General features: G+C 44.9%; 1 protein-coding gene across 1 annotated transcript in view; it reads left to right on the forward strand.

Annotated features, from left to right (window-relative positions):
- Nucleotides 1-21,406, forward strand: part of TNFRSF21 (TNF receptor superfamily member 21) — an 83,211-nt gene that overhangs the window by 40,595 nt on the left and 21,210 nt on the right. The window contains exon 4 of the mRNA XM_030886908.2: nt 14,873-15,138. Within this exon, the coding sequence (XP_030742768.2) occupies nt 14,873-15,138 (266 nt within the window). The remainder of the gene's footprint in view (nt 1-14,872; nt 15,139-21,406) is intronic.

Consider the following 21,406-nt stretch of genomic DNA (forward strand, 5'->3'; position numbering starts at 1 on the left):
AGACCGAGGGGGGCAGACGGAACTTCCTGCTGTAGAGTCTGTCTCTGCTCCTGCTTTCCTGGTTGAGCATCTGGGACAGATCAGCTGGCTTCTTAGCTCAGGGAGGGAGGGTGGAAGGCTGGGAGGTGTTTCAGATGTGCTGCGCAGGAAAACCAAACAAATCCTAGCCCTTGAGTTCATTCGCTTTCATGGCAGCCCGCTGCGTGCATCAGCACCCAAGGCTGCTCCATCGGGTTTGCATGGCTGTGGTTCCTCACAGAGATCACCACACGTTTCTTTCAAGGCACTTCTGGGTGAACTTGAGCTGTCAATCTTCCGGTTAGGACATAGTAGATTTAGGCTTCATTAAGTCGGTTGGTTCTGCCGCATGTAGCGATGATCCGACGAACAGCAGAATGAAGCCTTGCCCGGTCCTGCGCCATCCTCCTAGTGGTTGCTTTCTGAGCCCATTGTTTCAGTCACTGTGTCAGTCCATCTCATTGGGGGTGCTTCCTCTTTTTGGCTGACCCTGAACTTTACCAAACATGATGTCCTTCTCCAAGGACTGGCTCCTCCAGATAGCGTGTCTAAAGTACATATTTGGGACAGTATGGGACATTTTGTAGTGTGGCAGACAGTGATTGGGTATCCCAGGACTAGCATTTTTGATTAGGAAATGTGTTACATCCCCACATGCATCTTGGTCACAAAGGAGCTGAGAAGCCCGCCTCTAGGGTCTCACCCAGCTCAGAACATTTATGCCGAGGGGATCCTTGGTCTTCTCGTCTGAGCCATGGCATTCCATCCACAAACCCAACTGCTGGGACCAGCTTTGTATTATTCATCTCAGGCGGATGATTCCAGGGTGGCCATACCTACCCGGTAGGGTGCTCCCGGACTTCAGAAAAATTGGTGAAATTTCACACCAGCTAACAAGAGGTCAGTGGCTCACACCTGTCTAAAGAACAGCCAATGTCGGGGCTACTGTGTAGTGAGGTACTAATAAATAGGCTTAGCCTCTGGCTACACCGAAAGCCTCTTTAACTTTAATATATTCTAATCACGGCTCATTAAGGTGAACATTACTCTCTCTAGTAAAGGACTTTTAAATTACACGTTTACCACAGCTCAGCACATCTCTGTAATTCCTGGGGACTATGTACTTAAGCTTTTATAAGATCATCTAAAAGTGCTTCCCTGGGGTACAGGGATGGGAAAATTGAGGGTGATGGACACATTCTCTTTGACTTCCAGACAGGCAATGTTCAAGCCTGGTTTTGCCTGCAGGTAACAGGTCAGGCCGCCCACTAGACCCAAATTGACTTCTGAGAAGCCCAGGCAGAGTTCCGGTCCATAGGTTTCTCTTTGGTGATGAGAACCACAAGGTTCCCCGGGGCGGGGTGCTGTGGGAGAGGAGAGGTAAAGGAGCGGCTCTCTGCCAGAGAAATTGTAGATCTCCCCCTTTGGGTTCTGCTTTGCTGTTATATTGTCGCGTATGTGTGGCACTGTTTTCACAAAGAAAAACCCGAAGAGTCAATCTGCCAGCCTTGGCATTTGCTGTACTTGGCTGAAGCAGAAAGAAGATCTGAAGTGAATATTTCTGCACTCTGCAAGTCCTTCTCTGAAATGCTGGAGGGACGTTTGGGGGGCATTTCAAACTGAGTGCCTGGGAATCTCGAGGCGAAGCAAATGCTGAGGGACTTTGGGAACGTGCTTCCACTTATTTAAAGCGCTCGGCGTGGGCTGTGTTAGTTGATTATGTGTATTGGAAGGAGCCCTGAGAGCGTAGTAGGTTAGTCTTGGCTGCTAACAACTGCAAGGTCAACAGTTTGAAACCTCCAGCCGCCCCGTGTGAGAAAGATAAGGCTTTCAGTTCCCATACAGAATTATACTCTCTGCCACCCACAGGGGCAGTTCTACTCTGTCTCCTTGGGCAGAAGCACTTTTGTGAATCTGAGTAACTTGTATGAGGGAAAGGGAAGCTTTGTGTGATAGAGGCTCAGCTAGCACGCACACTCTCTGGAAAGCGTGCAAGGCTGCATGGTGGGGGCATGGGAAAGTTAGAGACCGAAAATGGCTGCTTCAGAGAAGTGCCAACAAACATGTGGAAAATGGCAGGAAAGTGGAGTCCACAGAACCAAACGAGTCCAGGGTCAGAACAAACAAACAAAAAAGGCACACAAGAGCGATCCCACCCTCCGACCTGAAAGAAGGAACCTTTGAGAGAGCAGCCTGCCCTCAGTCTGTGCTATTTATCCCCTGCTAATCCCCACCTGTGTGTATGTGTGTGATTTTCTTGTGTGGAGCAGGGGGGCATGGTTGAGGATATTGGCTGAGTTTAGGTGCATGTGTGACATTATGTGTGTTGCCCAGCTTGACCAAGGTCTGCACCTAGGTGACCTTGGTCTGAGCATCTTCAGCTTTTCATAGTCCCCATAGGTGTCTAATGTGTGCCTGATTACTTTCCAACCTCTTTCTTTTGGCATGTCCAGCTGATTTCTGTTGAGTTTAGGCTAAATAAAAGGTGGAGACAACCCCCTTTATCACTGATCTGTCTACCTTTCACTTGTAATTGGAGAGCAGGGGAGATCATGAGTTCGTGTGTACGGGTGTCACCAGTGCATTTTCTGTGTTTCTGCTTTTGATGAAGCCTGGAGTTTTATACCCAGCATGCTTATCAGGATGTGGCCTTTGTGGGACCCTACTGCATCCTCTCATGTTCCCTTTTCCATTGTGGTAAATATATATGGGGAGTCCCTGGGTGGTGCAAACAGTTAATATGCTCGGCGACTAAGAGGAAGGTTAGAGGTTGAGTCCACCCAGAGGCACCATGGAAGAAAGACCTGGTGACCCACTCCTGAAGAATCTTGCCACTGAAAACTTATGGAGACAGACAGTTCTACCCTGACACACTTGGGGTACCATGCGCTAGGGTTGATACAGTGACTTTGGGGGTGAGGGTAGTGGGGAGGGTGTTGAAAAGTATATGTAGCAAAACATTTGTCATTTCAGCCTTCAATCATGGGCTTCCTTTTGACGTTTACAAACACAAAAGCCAGAGTCGGTAGACACCCCTATAATCCAGTCCTCTCATTTTACAGAAAAGGAGACTGACCTGTCTTAAGGCCATGCAGCCTGTAGAGTTAGATGTGACGGTGGAGCCTGGGTCTGTTGACTCGTAGACCGGTGATCATTGCTGGTGACTGTAAGATAGAAGATGCCTGTGTTTTTGAAGACCTGCAGGATTCTGCTCAGGACCTGTGGGTGGCGATCAAAAGCAGAGGATTCCAAGCTGGATTTGGAGAACAAAGGAATGTAGCCCTTTGTCGTTTATTTAGGGTTTGGGAAGCAATTGGGGAAGAGGGAGAGGAAAGGTGGTTCTCTGAGAAAGAGATCTACTTGTTGGCACCTTGCTGCTCACAGTGATAGTTCGAAGGAAATTGTCAGAGGGGGCATGATCAGTGTCTACCTTTTGGTGATTTTCAGCTTGCGGGGTAAAGGTGCTCAGGGGATATGGTGGCTGGGAGATCATGTCACCAGTAGAAAGGAACTTAAGGAAATCCCTAAAGGTCTTACAATCTGTGAGGAACCTTCCCGCCTCTCCTTTAAATAGACAGAGGGGATTGCGGTTGTTTTTACATTCCCTGTTCCTTCCCAGTCTTACACCCTTGGGGCCTGCAATGTTTTTCTGGCTGTCCTGAACCTTCTCCATGAAAATGCCTGCCTAGATGAAATCTATGTGAACATTTCTCTGGGGGCGTCTGCCTAGTGCCTTAGTATTGGCACCCCACATTGGCACCCCATTTGTGGGGTGCGGGGAGGAATGCGTACTCTGACCTAGGCACTATCCTGTATGCTATGCTCAAAATAACCTTAGGGCACCAGTCCCATGCTCACTTTGCCTATTGGGCACGGAGAGATTCTATCACTTGCTTGAGGTCACATCACAAGTCAGTGGTGCTCTGACTGGCACTCAGGCTTAGATTCGGAGCTGGCTACCAACCAGTATGTCTCACTGCTTCTCCCTTCTGTCCCCTGCCCTTTGGAGAAGGAATGGCAGGCCTGTGGACAGACAATTGACATTCAAACCATTGCATGCAGAGCATGCCATTGCAACTTACGTCTTCTTGTATTACCCTTTGGCTTTCTGACTGTGGCCCCATGAAGTGGGAAGGGCATTGGTCGGGCCACGGAGGCAGAGGCTTCATAAACCAAGAAGGAACCGACACTCAGATAAATGAGGCTGCTAACTATTTGGTCCTGGGAGGCAGCGTGGTATGTGGAAAGAAGAGGGCTGAGGAATCAGAATGGGCCCGGATTTAAGTATCAGCCCTGCCTTTGTAACTGTGCCGAGCTGTAAAACCGCCTCCCCATTGTTCTCTCATCCGCAATGTGGAAAGGCGCCTTTCTCATAGGGGCTTGTCAGTGAAGACTGAATGAGGTCTTATACAGAAGGTAGACAGAGCATCCTGCTTGGTCCTTCTTTCTCTCTCCCCCACAAGAAGAGCCATACGGAAGCATTCATTCATGGAGCGCTAAGGGCAGGGCGGGGAAGCCATGGTAGCTCAATTTCAACCAAAGTAGAAACCCACTGAGGGCACACAGAGATAGGGAAAAGTAAACGATGGTGTGGTCCCGGCTGTAGCCTGCTTCTGATCCTTGTAGTGGGAACGTGGGGAGAAGGTTGTTCAGGTGCCGCGAGGAGAACACGGGGAGGGAAGAAACAAATCCAGGGCAAATGGGAGAAGAAAAGCAAGGGCTACACATGGGACCCCTGTCCAGTGGGAGACGTTGGCTGGGGAGGGAGGGAGCGCATTGTGGGCCCTGGGTATGACCATTGACACTGGGAAGGTTGACATCTGTCCCCATTCTCCAGCCCTGTCCTTCAGTGCTGCAAACACCGAAACAGGACGTTAAGACCAACCCCCAGTCAAGCCCTTTTGTATGTTGAAGCCCCAGGACTCACCGCAAGTACAGACCAGAGGGCATGGTGGTTGAACCTTTTGTGTAACTTTGAGGTTCCAATCTGTATGGGAAGACTCAGTTCATGGATGTGAAAAAGTTCAGGCATGGTCCTTGCATTGAGTTTATGCTTTAAACCTTGAATTTCTGGTGATAGGTTTTCTTTGACTTCTTGCCCACCTAATCCTTTCGGCCAACTCACTGTGGAAACAAAGCAAGATAGAATGCCATCCCATCTTACCTAGCAAGCAAACAAAACATGGCCTCCCTCACCTGTCTGTTGACTTCAGATTTGATTCAGTAACAGCCAGGTTCTCCTTTCTACATCCTTTCAAATCCCGACAACCAGTTTAGGAAAACAATGTTGCCTTTCTTTGTAAATTGTGGCCCCTCCTTTTGTTGGGTCCATGGTGGAAGAATTGGTCTTTGTGGGGGTTGTAAATGAGATTAATCTCTCGGATTTACAACTCTGCAGCCTCCTTTTCAGGGATGAGCTCCATTTGTTGAAGAGGCTTTCCAACTGAATGTGTTTCGTGCATAAATCGTTCCCAGAGGTGGTTAGGTGACAGTGTTTAGCAATGGGAAATGGTGTCCTGGACTAATGGTTGACTAATATCAACGTACTTCTGAATCAGGTGTCAGGGATGACAAGAATACATTTGACCTGCATGCTATCAACCCCACCATACAAATAAAAAACAAACACACTCCCCTCCAGTCAGTTCTGACTCATGGCGACCCTACAGGGCAGGGTAGAACTGCCCTTCTAGGTTTCTGAGATGTAAGTCCTTAAGGGAGTAGAAAGCCTCATCTTTTTCCCTCAGAGCAGCTGGCAGTTTCAAACTTCTCACATTGCACTTAGCAACCCAGCGCATTGCCACTAAAGCTTCAAGGGCCCCACCATACGGAGTATTGATAAATGGTGACCAAATGAAATGTGTTAAGAATTCAATAACGAACAAAGACTTCTCTAGTACTGTAAGTGAGCTTGTGTGTGTTTGACACTGACCTACGCAGGAGCAGGAAGTGATCTGGGATGCCATGACATCATAACCTGGTTACTATTTTTAAAGCTTTATCAAAAGTTTTCTGCCACCATGAATAAGTTGTCATGGTCTATATTCTGCAATAAAGACTTATGTGTGTATGAGTATGGAGAGACAGATCCTGGTTGACGTGTCTTACAAATACTTAATTCTCACCACCCTATGATATAAACCCAAACCCACTGCCACTGAGTTATTTCCAACTCATAAGGTTTCCAAGAATATTAAATTATAAGAGGAGCTAATGGTCTCGTCTTTCTCTCTTGGAGCCTCTGGTGAGTGTGAACCACTGACCTTGCAGTTAGCAGCCCAACACTCAGCCCACTGTGCCACTAAGGCCCCTTTCGTAATAGGTAGGGGGCTTTCATTTCCATTTCACAGGGGAGGGAACTAAGGCTTAGAGCAGTTAAGTAACTTCCCAAGGTCACACGGCTAGAAAGTATCACAACCAGTTTTTGAAATCCAGCAGTAGTTTGACTCTAGAAACTGCTCCTTGACTTTTAGAATTTGAATTTCCCGTCAAATAACCACTATTAGGCATTTCTGAAGGAACCCTGGTTGGTTCTTTGGGTTAGGTGTTGGGCTACTAGCCTCAAGATGGGCAGTTCAAACCCACCAACTACTCTAAAGGAGAAAGATGAGTCTGCTTCTGTGACGTTACAGCCTCAGACAGCAGTGGTTCTCTGCCTGCCTCGTGCCACGACCCTTTCATACAGTTCCTCATGTGGTGGTGACCCCCACACCATAACATTGTCGTTGCTACTTCATAGCTGTCATTTTGGTTGTGACCCACCGATTGAGAACTGCTGATAGAGAGGGTCACTATGAGTCTGCATTGACTCAGTGGGAGTGATGGTTTGGTTTGTTTAGCAATTTCTAGATTTCTGTAATTAAAAAACAACAAAACATACCGAATCCAAAAATGTATTTCCCTTAGCAATACCCAGATTTTTCTGAAATCAAATAGTCATTAACAATGGCATCTCCAGAGAATTCTCTCTTGATTTATGCCCCCATACATACCCCTTTCCCTCTACCCATGCCCCATGATTGCTTGAAATGGAAAAATCCTGAAGCCAGATGCTTAGGGATTGAAAGCTCCGAGCGTCTGCTTTAAAAGATAAAGACTGCTTCTAATAAGTCAAAGGTGCTGGGCTCCTGCTGATGGGTGTCCACATCGCTTTAACCTAGTGGCTTGCTTGGCATTAAGAGAAGCAGCAACAGCAGCCATGAGGAGTCCTCCTGCCTCCTTTGCCAGACTGAAAATTCCAGGACTGGAAATCCCAGACAACAGTCATCCTTTCTGTCAGCCCAAATTTCCTATGGGAAGTAGACTTGAAGTATAAACACACCAGGGCCAGACTGCAGGGAGCTGGCTGGTCTGTCTAAGAGGCTCTGTGCCCCAGCATTCCATGCCCAGGGCAGTCCTCTGCCCCACGGTGGGCAGTCATTTTACAGAGGCCAGCCCCGGCTCTATCCCACCCCACCCTTTTCCACCTTTGCTTCCAGTAATATTTCTAGCAGACAGCTCATCTCATCAGTTGTCTGACGATTCAGCACATGACACAGTTGCCGACAAGCCTCTTATCACCACAGCCTAGAAAGCAGTATCTCGTGTACAACATGTGAGGGGGGCCTTTGCGCCCCACAGTGGAAAGGTAAGACTCAGAGGACCGAGGTGAAGGCTAATGTCCTCTCAAGACCCACTCCCTGAGGATCATTTCTCTGGAACTTGGGGGAAAGGTATTCTGGTTTGTTTTTTTTTACAAACTTGTCTATTAATTCATCAGCTTTTGATTTTAAGTCAGCTGGGATATGAAAAGACCTTCAAATCAGCATGTGCCCTCACCCTTCTCCTCTGGCCCTTTTAGAGCTAAAATACAAAGGGGAGGGGAATTCTTAAAAATGAATATCCTTGAGTCAACATGGTCAGTCTGGCCTTACCTAAATAGATTTTGCCGAGAATAAGGCTTTTCTAGAAGCTTCTTGATAATTTTGCATGAAAAATGATGGCATAGAGCTACAATTGGATGGAGTATTCTTATTGATGGGATGTGACCATTTTTACATAGGTGAATTGATGTTTATAAATTTAGAAAAATACTAACACCTCGGAACTGTATTTTGGTGGTCGCTAGCCTAACACCTGATGGTTCGGATATACCCAGTGGCTCTGGGGGAGGAACACCTGGCATTTGGCTCCTAAAGCTTCCAGCCTGGGGAACTACAGGCAACAGCTCTGCTGTGTGCTATAGGGTCGCAAGAGCCTGAGTCAATACGGGTCTTTTAACAGCCTGGCGAACTCAAGCTCCCACTTGTCGATCAGTTTGTCATTCTGTGGTGGCTTGTGAGTTGCTGCTCATAGAAACATCAGTCAAGAGGTCAAAGGACGCATTGCACTGGGTAAACCTGCTGCATAAGACCTCTTTAGGGTGTTGAAAAGCAAGAAAGTTACCTTGAGGACTAAGTGCACTTGACCCAAGCCATGGTATTTTCAACTTGTGCATATGCATGCGAAAGTTGGACAGTGAATAAGGAAGGCTGAAGAAGAATCAAAGCATTTGACTTAGGGGGCCGCCAAGAATATTGAAAGTACCGTGGACGGTGAAAAGAACCAACGAGTCTGTCTTGGAAGAAGTACAGCCAGATTGCACCTTACAGGCAAGGAAGACGAGACTTTGTCTCAAGTACTTCGAACATGTTATCAGGAGAGACCAGCCCCCGGAGGAGAATATGAGACTTGGTAAAGTGGAGGGGCAACAAATAAGAGGAAGGCCCTTTACATGACGGATTGACACAATGGCTCCAGCAGTCAGCTGCACCTAAGAACAATTGTGAGGGTGGTCCAGGACCAGGCAGGAGTCAGAACTGACTTGATAGCACTTCACAGCAACAAGAAAACAGCCAACCAAACATAGAAACACCAATGCAATCAATCTACAAATTGGCTTCTCACTAGTCCTTCATCTCCCCGATCTGTAAACTGTGGAAGACCCCAGGGGTCAGCTCTTGCACCTCTCCTACCTACACACGCTCCCTCCCTTGACCTCAGCCAATCGCCTGGCTTTAAATACAGACTATCTGCTGACCCCTGATGGTATAGTGCGCTGTGCATTGAGTTGCTAACTGCAAGGTCACCTACCGCCGTGGCATCCGTTCTGACTCACAGTGACCGGATGTCCAACCAAACAAAACACCGCCTGGTCCTGCACCCTCCTCACAAGTGTTCTTATGTTGCGGCCCCTGTGTCTGTCCCTTGTCGAGGCCCTTCATCTATTTCGCTGCCCCTGTACTTTACCAACCATGATGTCCTTCTCCAGGGACTGGTCTCTCCTGACAACAAGTTCATAGTATCCTTGCCTCTAAAGAGCGTTCTGGCTGTACTTCCTGCAAGGCAGATTTGTTTGTTCTTTTGTCAGTCCAAGGTGCTTCCGATATTCTTCACCGGCACAATGATTCAAATGCATCGATAATTTTTTGGACTTCTGTATTCAATGTTCAGCTTTCACATATATATGAAGGTGATTGAAAGCACCATGGCTTAGGTCAGGTGCACCCTGTAATAGCCTTCTTTTTCAATGGTGTAAGGAGGTCTGTTGTGGGACGTTTACCCCTTTGAGCCCTGGACTGCTGTTTCCGTAAGTGGATTTGAGCAAGATGAAATCCTTAACAAATCTTTCTTCCGTGCCTCATGATGCGTTGCCTATTGGTCCAGTTGTGAAGATTTGGGTTTTCTTCACATTGAGTTGTCATCGATATTGAAGACTGCAATCCTTGATGTTGATCAAACACTATACCCTCTCGCTTTTCCTGTTTCATTTTTCCTTAAAAAAGGGAAAAAATGCATCCCCCTATACAAAGTAAGGTTCTCAAGGTACATGTTTTCCTTCCGCCTTGTTTGTATTCACTGTTGTAGCCCCAGTGCCTAGAATAGTGTCTGTCACACTAAAAATTAATACATTGTTGTTTGTTGTTTTTGCTGTGAAATGAATAAGTGAGCAGATCCGAGCATTGGAGACAGCTTCAAATAAAGAACAAAACAGGGAGGGAGAATCCTTCCCCGCCCTTGGAATGAAATGAAAGACCATTATCGATTGTTGTTTCACCCATCTGGAAAACTGTATAGTGTTCTGGTAGATTTTGCTATTGAAAACCATTCTTCCCCTTAACTGGAAAAATATCTTGGCACAGTTGCTTTTTAGGACCTTTTGAGAATCATCTGAGCTACAATTAGTGTCCACTGAACCTTTAAAAATCTAGTGATTTGTTCTGCTTCAGAGATTCTCTCTCTCATTCTCTCTCACTCTCCCTCTCCCTCCCTGTGTGTGTGTGTATATATATATATGCGCGTGCATGTGCAATGGGGGGGAGGGTGTTAAAATCTGAATATTTCTTCTGATGCCTGCATCTCAACTAAAGCAGGTATTTTTTTGGAATAATTTTATTGGGAAATCATACAACTCATCACAACCCATCCATCCATCCTTTGTGTCAAGCACATTTGTATATTTGTTGCCATCATCATTCTTAAAACATTTGCTTTCTACTTGAGCCCTTGGAATCAGCTTTTCATTTTTCCTCCTCCCTCCCCAACCCTGTCTCCCTCATGAACCTTTGATAGTTTATAAATTATTATTATTTTTTCATATCTTACACTGTCTGATGCCTCCCTTTCACCCACTGTTCTGTTATCTGTCTCCCAGGGAGGGGGTTATATGTAGATCATTGTGATTGGTTTCCCCTTTATCCCCCCACCTTTCCCTTACCCTCCTGGTATCGCTACTTCTCATTATTGGACCTGAGGGGCTTATCTGTCCTGGATTCCCTGTGTTTCCAGCTTTTATGTATACCAGTGTACAACCTCTGGTCTAGCCGGATTTTTAAGGTAAAATTGACATCATGATAGTTGTGGAGAGGAAGCATTAATGAACTAGGGGAAAGTTGTATGTTTCAATGGTGCTATACTGCACCCTGACTGTCTTGTTTCCTCCCCGTGACCCTTCTGTAAGGGGATTTCCAGTTGCATACAGATGGGCTTTGGATCTCTACTTCGCACTCCCCCTCATTCACAATAATATGATTTTTTGTTCTTTGATGCCTGATCCCTGATCCCATCAACACCTCATGATCAACACAGGCTGGTGTTCTTCTTCCATGTGGGCTTTGTTGTTTCTGAGCTAGATGGCTGCTTGTTTATCTTCAAGCCTTTAAGACCCAGACACTATATCTTTTGATAGCCGGGCACCATCAGCTTTCTTCCCCACATTTGCTTATGCACATGTTTGTCTTCAGTGATCATATCAGGAAGGTGGGCACTCACTGATAGGATTTTTAGTTCTTTGATGTCTGATAACTGATCTCTTCCACACCTTGTGGTCAGACAGGCTGGTGTGCTTCTTCCATGTGGGCTTTGATACTTCTCAGCCAGATGGCCACTTGTTTTTCTTCAAGCCTTTAAGACCCCCCAGACGCAATATCTTTTGATAGGCAGACACCATCAGCTTTCTTTACCACATTTGCTTATGCACACATTTTTCTTTAGCAATCGTGTCGGGAAGGTGTGCATCCTGGAATGCCAATTTAATAGAACAACGTGTTCTTGCAATGAGTAAGTACTTGAGTGGAGACCCAGTGTCCATCTGCTGCCTTAATACTAGATCGTGGTCTATTTCATTCCTAACTTTTAGCATCTTTGTCTATCTTGTTGGTGATTCCATTGTTTTAAAGTGCTCCCCAAGCACAGTGCTGGTGTCTTGTCTGCAGGCAAGACTGTGAGTTGCCGTATGGAAAAAATACATGTTAGCGAAGCTTCCTTCCTTCAAGATGAGGGTCGTGGTTCTGCTGGCCAGGTGTGCAATGTTGGTGAGTCAGCAATGGATGCTAAGTAAGCTGCCTTTCAACTGGAACACAAGGGAAAGAAGCTTGTAGGTTAATTTACTGACGAAAATGTGACCAGAAGTCCTTGGGAACTTAATTTGTATTCCCTCAAGATGTTAGTCCACTGTTGGCAGTGATTTTATAGAATATAGCAAACACCAAAAAAAATCAACTATTTGTGTGTATATATGTATTTAAACACAACCTGCATATATAAAATGTGTGTCTATAAATATATTATAAAACACACATGCACATGTCATATAGATTTAGACTATATATAACTACACGTATATTGTAGATCTATTAGGAGTCCTGGTGGCACAGTGGCTATCCAGTGGACTGCTAACTGCAAGGTCAGCTGTTTGAAACCACTAGCTACTCCCCAGCAAAAGATAGAGCTTTCTACTCCCATAAAGAGTTAGTAGTCTCAGAAACTCACAGGGTCTGCTCCACTCTGTGCTGCAGAGTCACTGTGAGTCGGAATGGGCTTGACAGCACCGCGTGAGCGGTGTGTGTTTGTACACAGAGCGTTTTAAAGGGGATCATAACAAACATAAAGGACCCGCTTCCCCGTTCTCCAGCTTAGGCCATTGGACCTCACAAACACCGTTGAAGTAGCGTCTGAAGCTACCCTGAATTCTCCGCCCTCCTCCAAAGGTTTAGCATTAACTTTGGTTTAAAGCTGGTGAATTCTTCTTTTCCTAAACAAAGAACACTTTCAAAGTCATCAAATTTTGTGGTTCATTCTTCTGGGATTACACTCGTTCTGTCTTAAGAGGTTATAGCGTTTTCTACCTAGCAGTTACTGCCTTGCTCACGGTAGTGGCTCAATAAATACTGTTAAAATATTCTGCATTCATTTCTCTCTCTCTCTCTCTCTCTCTCTCTCTCTGGACATGGGACAGAAACAGTAGAGCAAACTCCAGTACAAGTTTCCAGTAGTTGGCCATGAACTGTTATTTCAGACTGGCCTCCCCTTCCCATTTTTCGGGTTGTATGATAACGCCCTGGGCGGAAAGCTCTGGCATGCCCATATGGGGCCAGTTTCTGCACCATCTGTTTATTCACCAATGCCTGAAGGGGAGGGGCAGTTGGTGAGGAACATTACTGGCCCAGGAGAGTTTGCTCGAGTTGAATTCTCGTTTTCAAGGACAGGGAAATCTCGTTGAGTAAATGAAAACATGAAACCTGAGTTGGCCTTAAATTTAGTTTCCAGCCAATTTTAATTAGAGAAAAAGTTCATGGTCTTCATTCCTTATGTGCTTTTTCTATATTTGGGGGCTTAAAAGCTGTGTCAGTACTGCCTTTGGGAAAAAGGATTTGTTGTTAAACATAAGCCTTTTGAACTCTGTAATTACCCTTCCAAGGCTGCATATTTGCATCTGATAAACATGAGGTCTAAGTTTTATCCAAACCCAAACAATTGCCATGTAGCCAACCAGACTCACAGGGACCCCAGAGGACAAACAACTGTCCCGCAGGGTTTCCAATGCTGTAGAACTGATGGCAGCAACTGCCCCCTCTTTCTCCCTCTGCGTGGCCTAGTGGGTTCGAACTGATGCCCCTTCTGTTGGCAGACAAATATTCAGTCACTGCTGTATCAGAGTTCTTTCCATAAGTTTTGGTGCCCAGTACATGAAACAGTGAGAAGAATGAGGGTGTATCCCAAAATAAATCAACTCTATGGAAAGTGTTAACCAGCTCATCCCCAGGGGCTATCGTGAGTGTCTCCGTTGTGCAAATGAGGAAATGGACATGACAGTTAGTGGTTTGCCCAAAGCCACACTGTCATTGCAGCAGGGAGATTGAAGCAATGGTCCTCTGTGCATGAAAACGCAGTCATGTTTTCATGTGAAGGCATTTTGGGTCTTAGTCAAAGGACCTAAATTAAGATTCGGGGACTAACAAGCCTTTGGGTGTTTGAAAGAGCCTTACATGCCAACCACAAAAGCGGACTTGTTCCTGAAAGTTACCTGCGGGGTTTTGAATAAGACACAGGTTTTTTTAAGAGGACTTATTTGCTTGAAATCAAAAGCTCTGCATCTGGCGAAACATGGCTGTGAGAACTGAGAAGCGATGGTTTCAAATACAGTGGACCCTCCCAGAGAGTAAGAGGGAGAGTGGTGTCTCATTCTGTGGCAGTCTACTTTGACAGCTGATGAGAAAACAGGCTTCTCCTAGGAGCTTGCTTTTCAAAAAATGATTTCAGGGGATTGACTCAAGATCTGTCTACAGGCTTCCTTATCATGTGCCTCTGTGGGATTCATGGGAGATTAAGGATATATGCAGACAAGCCACATGGTCTCTCTAGTAGCAATGAAACTTCAGAAAAGATTAGTACTACTAAGTAAATATTGAGGGCTTATTTTATACATACTTTTTTTTTTAAATAACAACTGACTAGAAGAAAAAAAGAAATCTTGCCCAAGGTTAAGCTATAGGTAAAAGAAAATTTCTGTTATTCACACTGGTAAGCTTTTCTTTATTTTATACTGCTGGTGGAGAACACTGAGGAATAGACGTAGATATTGCTTACTTGGGTGGAGTCTGGGTGGTTAGACGTTTATAAGGAACGCCTACGTGGGGCTGAGACTCATAAAGGCCTCCAGTCCCAGAGACATTTTTTCAGACCGTGCTAGATAAACTCTTGCCCTTATCATCTATATCTTTCCCTAGATTTCAGGTAGTCTAATTTATCGTCTGAGAGCCTCTGATTGATATGGCTGCCGTGATGAGTAGATTTAACAAGGAGCCACTCTGGTTATCTTGTTCGGATTTGACGTTTCTCATGTCTTTTAGGGCAACTTATACTCCTACGATGGCTCCCTTTCCTGGTGCTGCCTTTACACAGTGAGACGTGTAGGAGAGTCCCACTTATCCTCAGGATAGCCTTCCCGAGTTATGAGGAAGACAGTGGGAAGGCTCACCTGTTCTACTTCCTGAAAGCCTTCTATGCAGACCTTTCTTCACACGCCTGCATTTGTTTGGCTTTTTCTCTGCTCTAGGGATTGACATCCTGAAGCTTGTAGCAGCCCAGGTGGGAAGCCAGTGGAAGGACATCTACCAGTTTCTGTGCAATGCCAGCGAGCGGGAGGTGGCCGCTTTCTCCAACGGGTACACTGCGGACCACGAGCGGGCCTACGCAGCCCTGCAGCACTGGACCATCCGGGGGCCAGAGGCCAGCCTGGCTCAGCTCATCAGCGCCCTGCGCCAACATCGACGCAACGATGTGGTGGAGAAGATTCGGGGACTGATGGAAGATACCACCCAGGTAAGGTAGAGCTGATTGTCTATCTGCTCTGAAAGCCTTTTCCGATTTTATCAGGTTTTATCTAACAAGAAGAAAAACTGCTATTAGATGTTTAGAGTCACCCATAGGCCTGCATACCACTCCTTCTCTGAACACGTGGTTGTCCGTGGCTGTCCATTACGCCATCTTGAAAACTTGAAAAGAAACTCGGATGCGTGGGCCTCACTACCAAAACCCCAAGCTAACTGCCATAAATCAGTTCTGGCTATAGGGTAGCCTGGAGTGGCTCTTTAGGCTTCTGAAGCTGTACGTCTTTAGGGGTGCTACTCCCCTCAGCTTTCTACTGTGGAGCAGCTTGTGAGATCAAACTGCTGGACTTAAAGTTAGCAGCCTGAAGCACAACCCGCTGTACCACCAGGGGTCAATCAGAATCCTTAGTGAGGGGACCTATGAACCAGCATGTTTTCAAGAAAGCTCTCTAGGGGACTAAGGAACCCAGCTGAGCATCATTGCCTTTGGGGTGGGGTCAGCATCCGCAGCCAGCTCTGCTCTTGCTCACTCGTGCTACCATCTCATTCGCACAACCTCCTGCAAGTAAGGCCACGAAGGAGGACTCCCCCCCTTCTTTTCTTAATATTCTTCCCTCCAGAGGATGTCTGTGTGTGGGGGGTGGTGGTGGTGGGGCAAAGGGTGTGCCCCCCTGGGGATACAGGTGGTGCTGCCAGCAGTTGATAACAGGATTGGGCTTGTTCAGTACTGCACATCAGCTGGGAAGTGAGGCGCTCGGGGAGAGGAGGGTTTGACCTATTTATAGTCAGTGGCCTGGCAGCCCTGGCTTTGAAGGCAGATAGTCATTACTGTATTTTAATCCTGGCTCTGACCCTGAGTAGCTGGGGTTGGCCAAGGGTGAGTTACTACAGTTGTCTGTCTCTGTGATCTCATTTGGAAGCCTACTTTATGGGGTGGGGGAAGATTAGATATCAAGTTTCTAAAAGCTGGACATATTGTATAGAAGGTGTTCTACAAACGGTACTTAGGATCATGGTGTGGCGGGTTTTCCTGAGCCCTTTCTGCTTTCCGCCAACTCTATGAACTGGGTACCAATCATTGAATCCTATTTGCCAGACATTTGGAGGAAAGTTGCAAAATGTATTCCGAAAGAAAAGAAATTCTTAAAGGCAGTAAGAGGCACCAGTGTTTTCATGGCAGCATTCTCATTTTCTGTGTGGAAGACCTGGGCCTGTGTCCTGGCCAGGTGATTCACGACAGCCACCTACTATCTTTCCGGCAGTGGATACTAACGTGTTGCTATGGTGCTGAACAGATTTCTGCGGAGCTTCCAGATGAAGACAGACTGGGAAGAAAGACATAGCCCTGTCCTTCCAAAAGCAACCAATGAAACTCCTAAGGATCCATGGGCATGACTCAGGACTGGGGCATTTTGAGCACGTGTGCATCATGTCACTGTTGTGTTAGAGGGCAGGGGTGACGAGATGGAGCGAACAAGGTTTGATAACCCCCCACATAAGATTTCAAGAGCCATTCTGTTATTATTCCATTCCATACAAGAGCTAGGTAGAGGTTTTTTTTTCTCATAAATTGATTCATTATGATTCTGCGCCAAAATTTGCATACCAAGGCACACTACCATATATTTTAAAAGTCCAGAAAAAATTTTCCCCTCTTTTATGGACATGGTAGTGAAGTATAAGCATTCACTTGGTGGATCTTTTATCTGAATGATTGTTTGGATAAAAATGTACCGGTGCTAATTGACTCCAAAGGGGTTCTTGAGAATGCCTGGCATATTTTCCGCAAATTTAAATGTGGATTTTCAGAAAGCTGTGTTGAGAATTAGAACAAGGGATTACAAGTAAAAGGTATACACCAGTGTCTAGTGGCTTTCTGACAAATGGTCTTGATAAACATGGTTCCCAAGGCAAAGTAGGTTTTCCCTGGATTTGGGGAATAGCAAGGGAGATGTGTATCCTCCATTGAAATGAACACCGGCTGCAGTTAGATTGAACGGAGTCAGAGGCAAAGCCCTGCAATGCTCCCTTAGAGAAAGAATTGATGGGATGAGGCGGAGACTTGAAGAAGGACTTAGATATTTGAGAAAGAGTCACGGAGCTTCTTGGTACCAAAGCATTAATGTTGGTGTTAGTAGTGATTGAATCTGGTTTATAGAATTAAAAGTGATTTGTTCTTTTTTATGACATTATTTTTATGAATGAAAAACATCTTTTTTTCTTTTTCACAGTTTTGACCTAAAATCTGCACAACATACAACTTAAGGGTTTGAGTATATTAAAAAGTTGTCATCATCACAATCAATTTTAGGACATTTTCCTCATTTTTGAACTCATTTTTATTACCCTCCGCACTTCCCTCCAACCTCGCCTGCCATAACCCCAAGAAATGATTCATCTAGTTACTTCCTCTCCAGATTTGCCGATCTTGGATTTCGTATAAAGAAAGCCATATATACACAATAAAGCCAATAATAATAAAAACTTAGAAAACCCTCAATCCAAGAGAAAGTAGAAAATAATAAAAGCTAGGACATATTAAAAAGCAGCCGAAGGGAAAACAAGCGATAAGGTGTTAACATTAAACTGACAATACCTGCACCAAGTCACTTTGTGATGCACTCTACTTGAGCGCAGGGGAGGCTATTCGCATCCCTCATGAACAGTCCAAAGGGAATTCAATGGAAGCCTGATCTCTGCAAATGGATTTTGCCTTTCACTGTTATCCACAGCCTTCTGCAAACTGGGTACTCAGAATTTAAGCTCTAATACAATCCCCTACTCTGGTCTTGATTTCTATTATTTATAATCCTTGGATCACACAGGATGGTATGTTCCTGTGTGGGTTTGGCTGGCACCTCACTTAGATGATTGCTTCTTTTAAGACAAGCTTTTTAAGACCCCAGACACTATTCTTTCTGAGAGCCAAGCACCACATTTTACTATAGTACTCATTCAGATCTTCAGTGATCCTTGCACAAGGCTAAGTTTCGAGCAGGGCCTTGTTCCCAAGAACTGATTGTTTTAGAAAAAAACTATTCTTCTTATGAGTATTTTTAAGGGACAAAGCTGAAAGCATTCAGAAGAAAGGATAAGCAAGGCTTTGTTTTACTCCCCTAAACTGAGAAAGAGAAGAACTGACAGTGATTTGCTGTCTTTTTATTTATTTATTTTTATTTTTAAAATAATTATATCATTTTATTGGGGGCTTGTACAACTCTTATCACAATCCACACATACATCCACTGTGTCAAGCACATTTGGACATTTGTTGCCATCATCATTCTCAAAACATTTACTTTCTACTTGAGCCCTTGGTATCAGCGCCTCATTTCCCCCCTCCCTTCCCGCTCCTCCATCCCCCCTCCCACATGAGCCCTTGATAATTTATAAATTATTATTATTTTGTCACATCTTACACCGTCTGACATCTCCCTTCACCCACTTCTCTGCTGTCCGTCCCCCAGGGAGGAGGTTGTATGTAGATCCTTGTAATCTGTTCTCCCTTTCTCCCCCACCTTCCCTCTACCCTCCCGGTATCGTCACTCTCAACACTGGTCCTGAGGTGTTCATCTGTCCTGGATACCCTGTGTTTCCAGTTTCTATCTGTACCAGTGTACATCCTCTGGTCTAGCCGAATTTGTAAGGTAGAATTGGGATCATGATAGTGGGGGGGAGGAAGCATTTCAAGAACTAGAAGAAAATTGTATGTTTCATCATAGCTACACTGCACCTTGACTGGCTCATCTCATCCCCACGTCCCTTCTGCAAGGGGATGTCCAATTGCCCACAGATGGGCCCTGGGTCCCCACTGTGCACCTCCCCTCATTCATATGCTGTGATTTTTTTTGGTCTTTGATGCCTAATACCTGATCCCTTCGACGCCTCGTGATCTCACAGGCTGGTGTGCTTCTTCCATGTGGGCTTTGCTGTTTCTTAGTTAGATAGCCACTTGTTTATCTTCAAGCTTATAGGACCCCAGACTCTATATCTTACTTATTTATTTTTAAACTATTTTGGGGGGGGGCGCACACAACTCTTATTATAATCCATCCATACATCCATCGTGTCAAGCACATTTGTTGCCATCATCATTCTCAAAACATTTGCTTTCTACTTGAGCCCTTGGTATGAGCTCCTCATTTTTCCCCTCCCTCCTTGCTCCCCCCTCCCTCATAAACCCTTGATAATTTATAAATTATTATTATTTTGTCATATCTTACACCCGACAGTGATTTTTATGGAAACCCATCTTCATAAGGACTGAGTGAGGTTTGCTATGTTGGGCCATATTTGCCACCAACTCATTCATTGTTGGTTTTTGCAAAGCTATGTCTTTGCTCTGTACACCCCCTGATCACTCGGAATGTGTGTCTTGTCTTTAGGGTCCTCTATCTTCTTGAGAGTGATGGAGGTAGTGTAGTAGGGGAATGAAGGCTCTGAGCTCCATAAATGTTTATCAAGCCCTACTTTATTAACATTCTTATACCATTCCCAAAACAAACTCACTGCCATTGAATCAACTCTGATTTATAGTTTCCCTACTTAGTGTTTCCGAGACTGTAAGTCTTTACTAGAGCAGACAGCCTTATTTCCCCCCCAAGAATTGGCTGGTGGGTTTGAACTATAACCTTGCAATGAATAGCCCAGACCTTAACCCAGAGCACCACTAGAACTTCTTAAACCCTGTCATAGGTGCTGGAAAATGTGGATGTATGGGTACCTCCTGACGTCAAGAAAGATTCCTGACAGAATTACTGGGTCAGTGTCAGTGGACAAGAAAACAGTCTCTACCCCCCAAGTTCTACACTTTCATGTTCTTTCTCTCGTTCCTCTTAAACATACTAATATATTTTTCTCAGGGTTATTATTATTATTATTATTCAGAAACAGTGGCCTACTTGTTATGATGAGGGTGAGATGGTAATATTCAAGGTCTTGTTCCATGGTTTAATAGTGAGCATCCTTATTAACCGAACACCATTGTCTGCCTGCAGTCTGGATCTAGTTCTGACTCAAAATTGCCAGGGAACACAGTTTTCTGGCAGCCAACTTATTAGTTGCACACCATGTAACTATTGGTTCATAGCATATGTCTACAATTTGTCAAGTCAAAACAAGCGCATCAGAAGGCTGTGGGGGGTGGCAGTAGGAGGCCGGGGTGGGGAGCATAATTGAGACTTAATCCTTCCATTTTTCATGATGAGTTTGTACTCCCTTTGTATGGTGGTACCACTGGAGATTTGGGACTTTGCCCCCAGAGTTAATGGGCTCTTCATGTGTAAAAATGACTTTTGAATGGTAGTTTTTTCTTCCCTTTTGGTGAGCCCGAGAGCACCTATGTTATGTTCCACTCAAAGGATTAGCCCTGGTGTGTGCCTTTTTGTATTTTCTGTCAAGAGCAGCTAATCCATTAATAACCATGGTGGGTTATTAGCCTTTTTTTTAAAATTCCACACACCCAGAGTCAGCCTTGTTCCCCTGTCTCATGTGTGAGTGCATTTGTCAGCGCTCCCCGCCCTTCAGTTTCAGCATCTGAATTTAACCTCGGTGTTTGAGATCGGGTCTGGTTTTCTCTACCAAGGGTTAAGCATTTGGAAGATGCAGCAAAGCACAGGAATAGTTTATGAGGATTTTCTCCAAAACAACAACAACAAAAAACACACCTAGTAGAGCATTCCAAATTGTCTATCTTTTTCCAGTCTCTAACTTTCATATTTTCTATCTTTATTAAAAGAATGCCTACTATAAATTTCATATAAGTATTTTACTTTGATTTCTTTATTCATCCTGGGACTGTTCAGCATTCAACTACTTAATTGCAGTTTGGCTGCATTTTTTCATGTAATTACTGATATACTTTGGGCTTAAATCTAATATTTTTTATTTTGTGTTTATGGGCGTAAAAAATCCTCTCTTTTAATTAACCAAGTATTCTATTCATTCTGATATTAATCAAGTATTTTTTATTATTATTCCATGTCCCTGAGTTGGTATTAACTCGATATGGTAATGCGTTTGCTTCTTCTCTTCCACCTACTTGCCAGCCTCAGCTTCCACCTGGGATAATTTACCTTTTATCATTATTAAATCGACAGATCGAACACATACTATACCATTCAGCATTTTAAAGCTATCAAAGAAGTGTACGATCATCACCACAATTTCAGATCATTTTCTTCACACTTGTATCCATTATTGTTAGCTCTCCATTCCCCCCATCCCCCCATCATAGCCAATTAATGATTCTATAGATTACC

Source organism: Echinops telfairi, unplaced genomic scaffold (genome assembly GCF_000313985.2).
Source record: "Echinops telfairi isolate 266 unplaced genomic scaffold, ASM31398v2 ScPeMD7_3533;HRSCAF=4204_1, whole genome shotgun sequence".
NCBI classification, from domain to species: domain Eukaryota; kingdom Metazoa; phylum Chordata; class Mammalia; order Afrosoricida; family Tenrecidae; genus Echinops; species Echinops telfairi.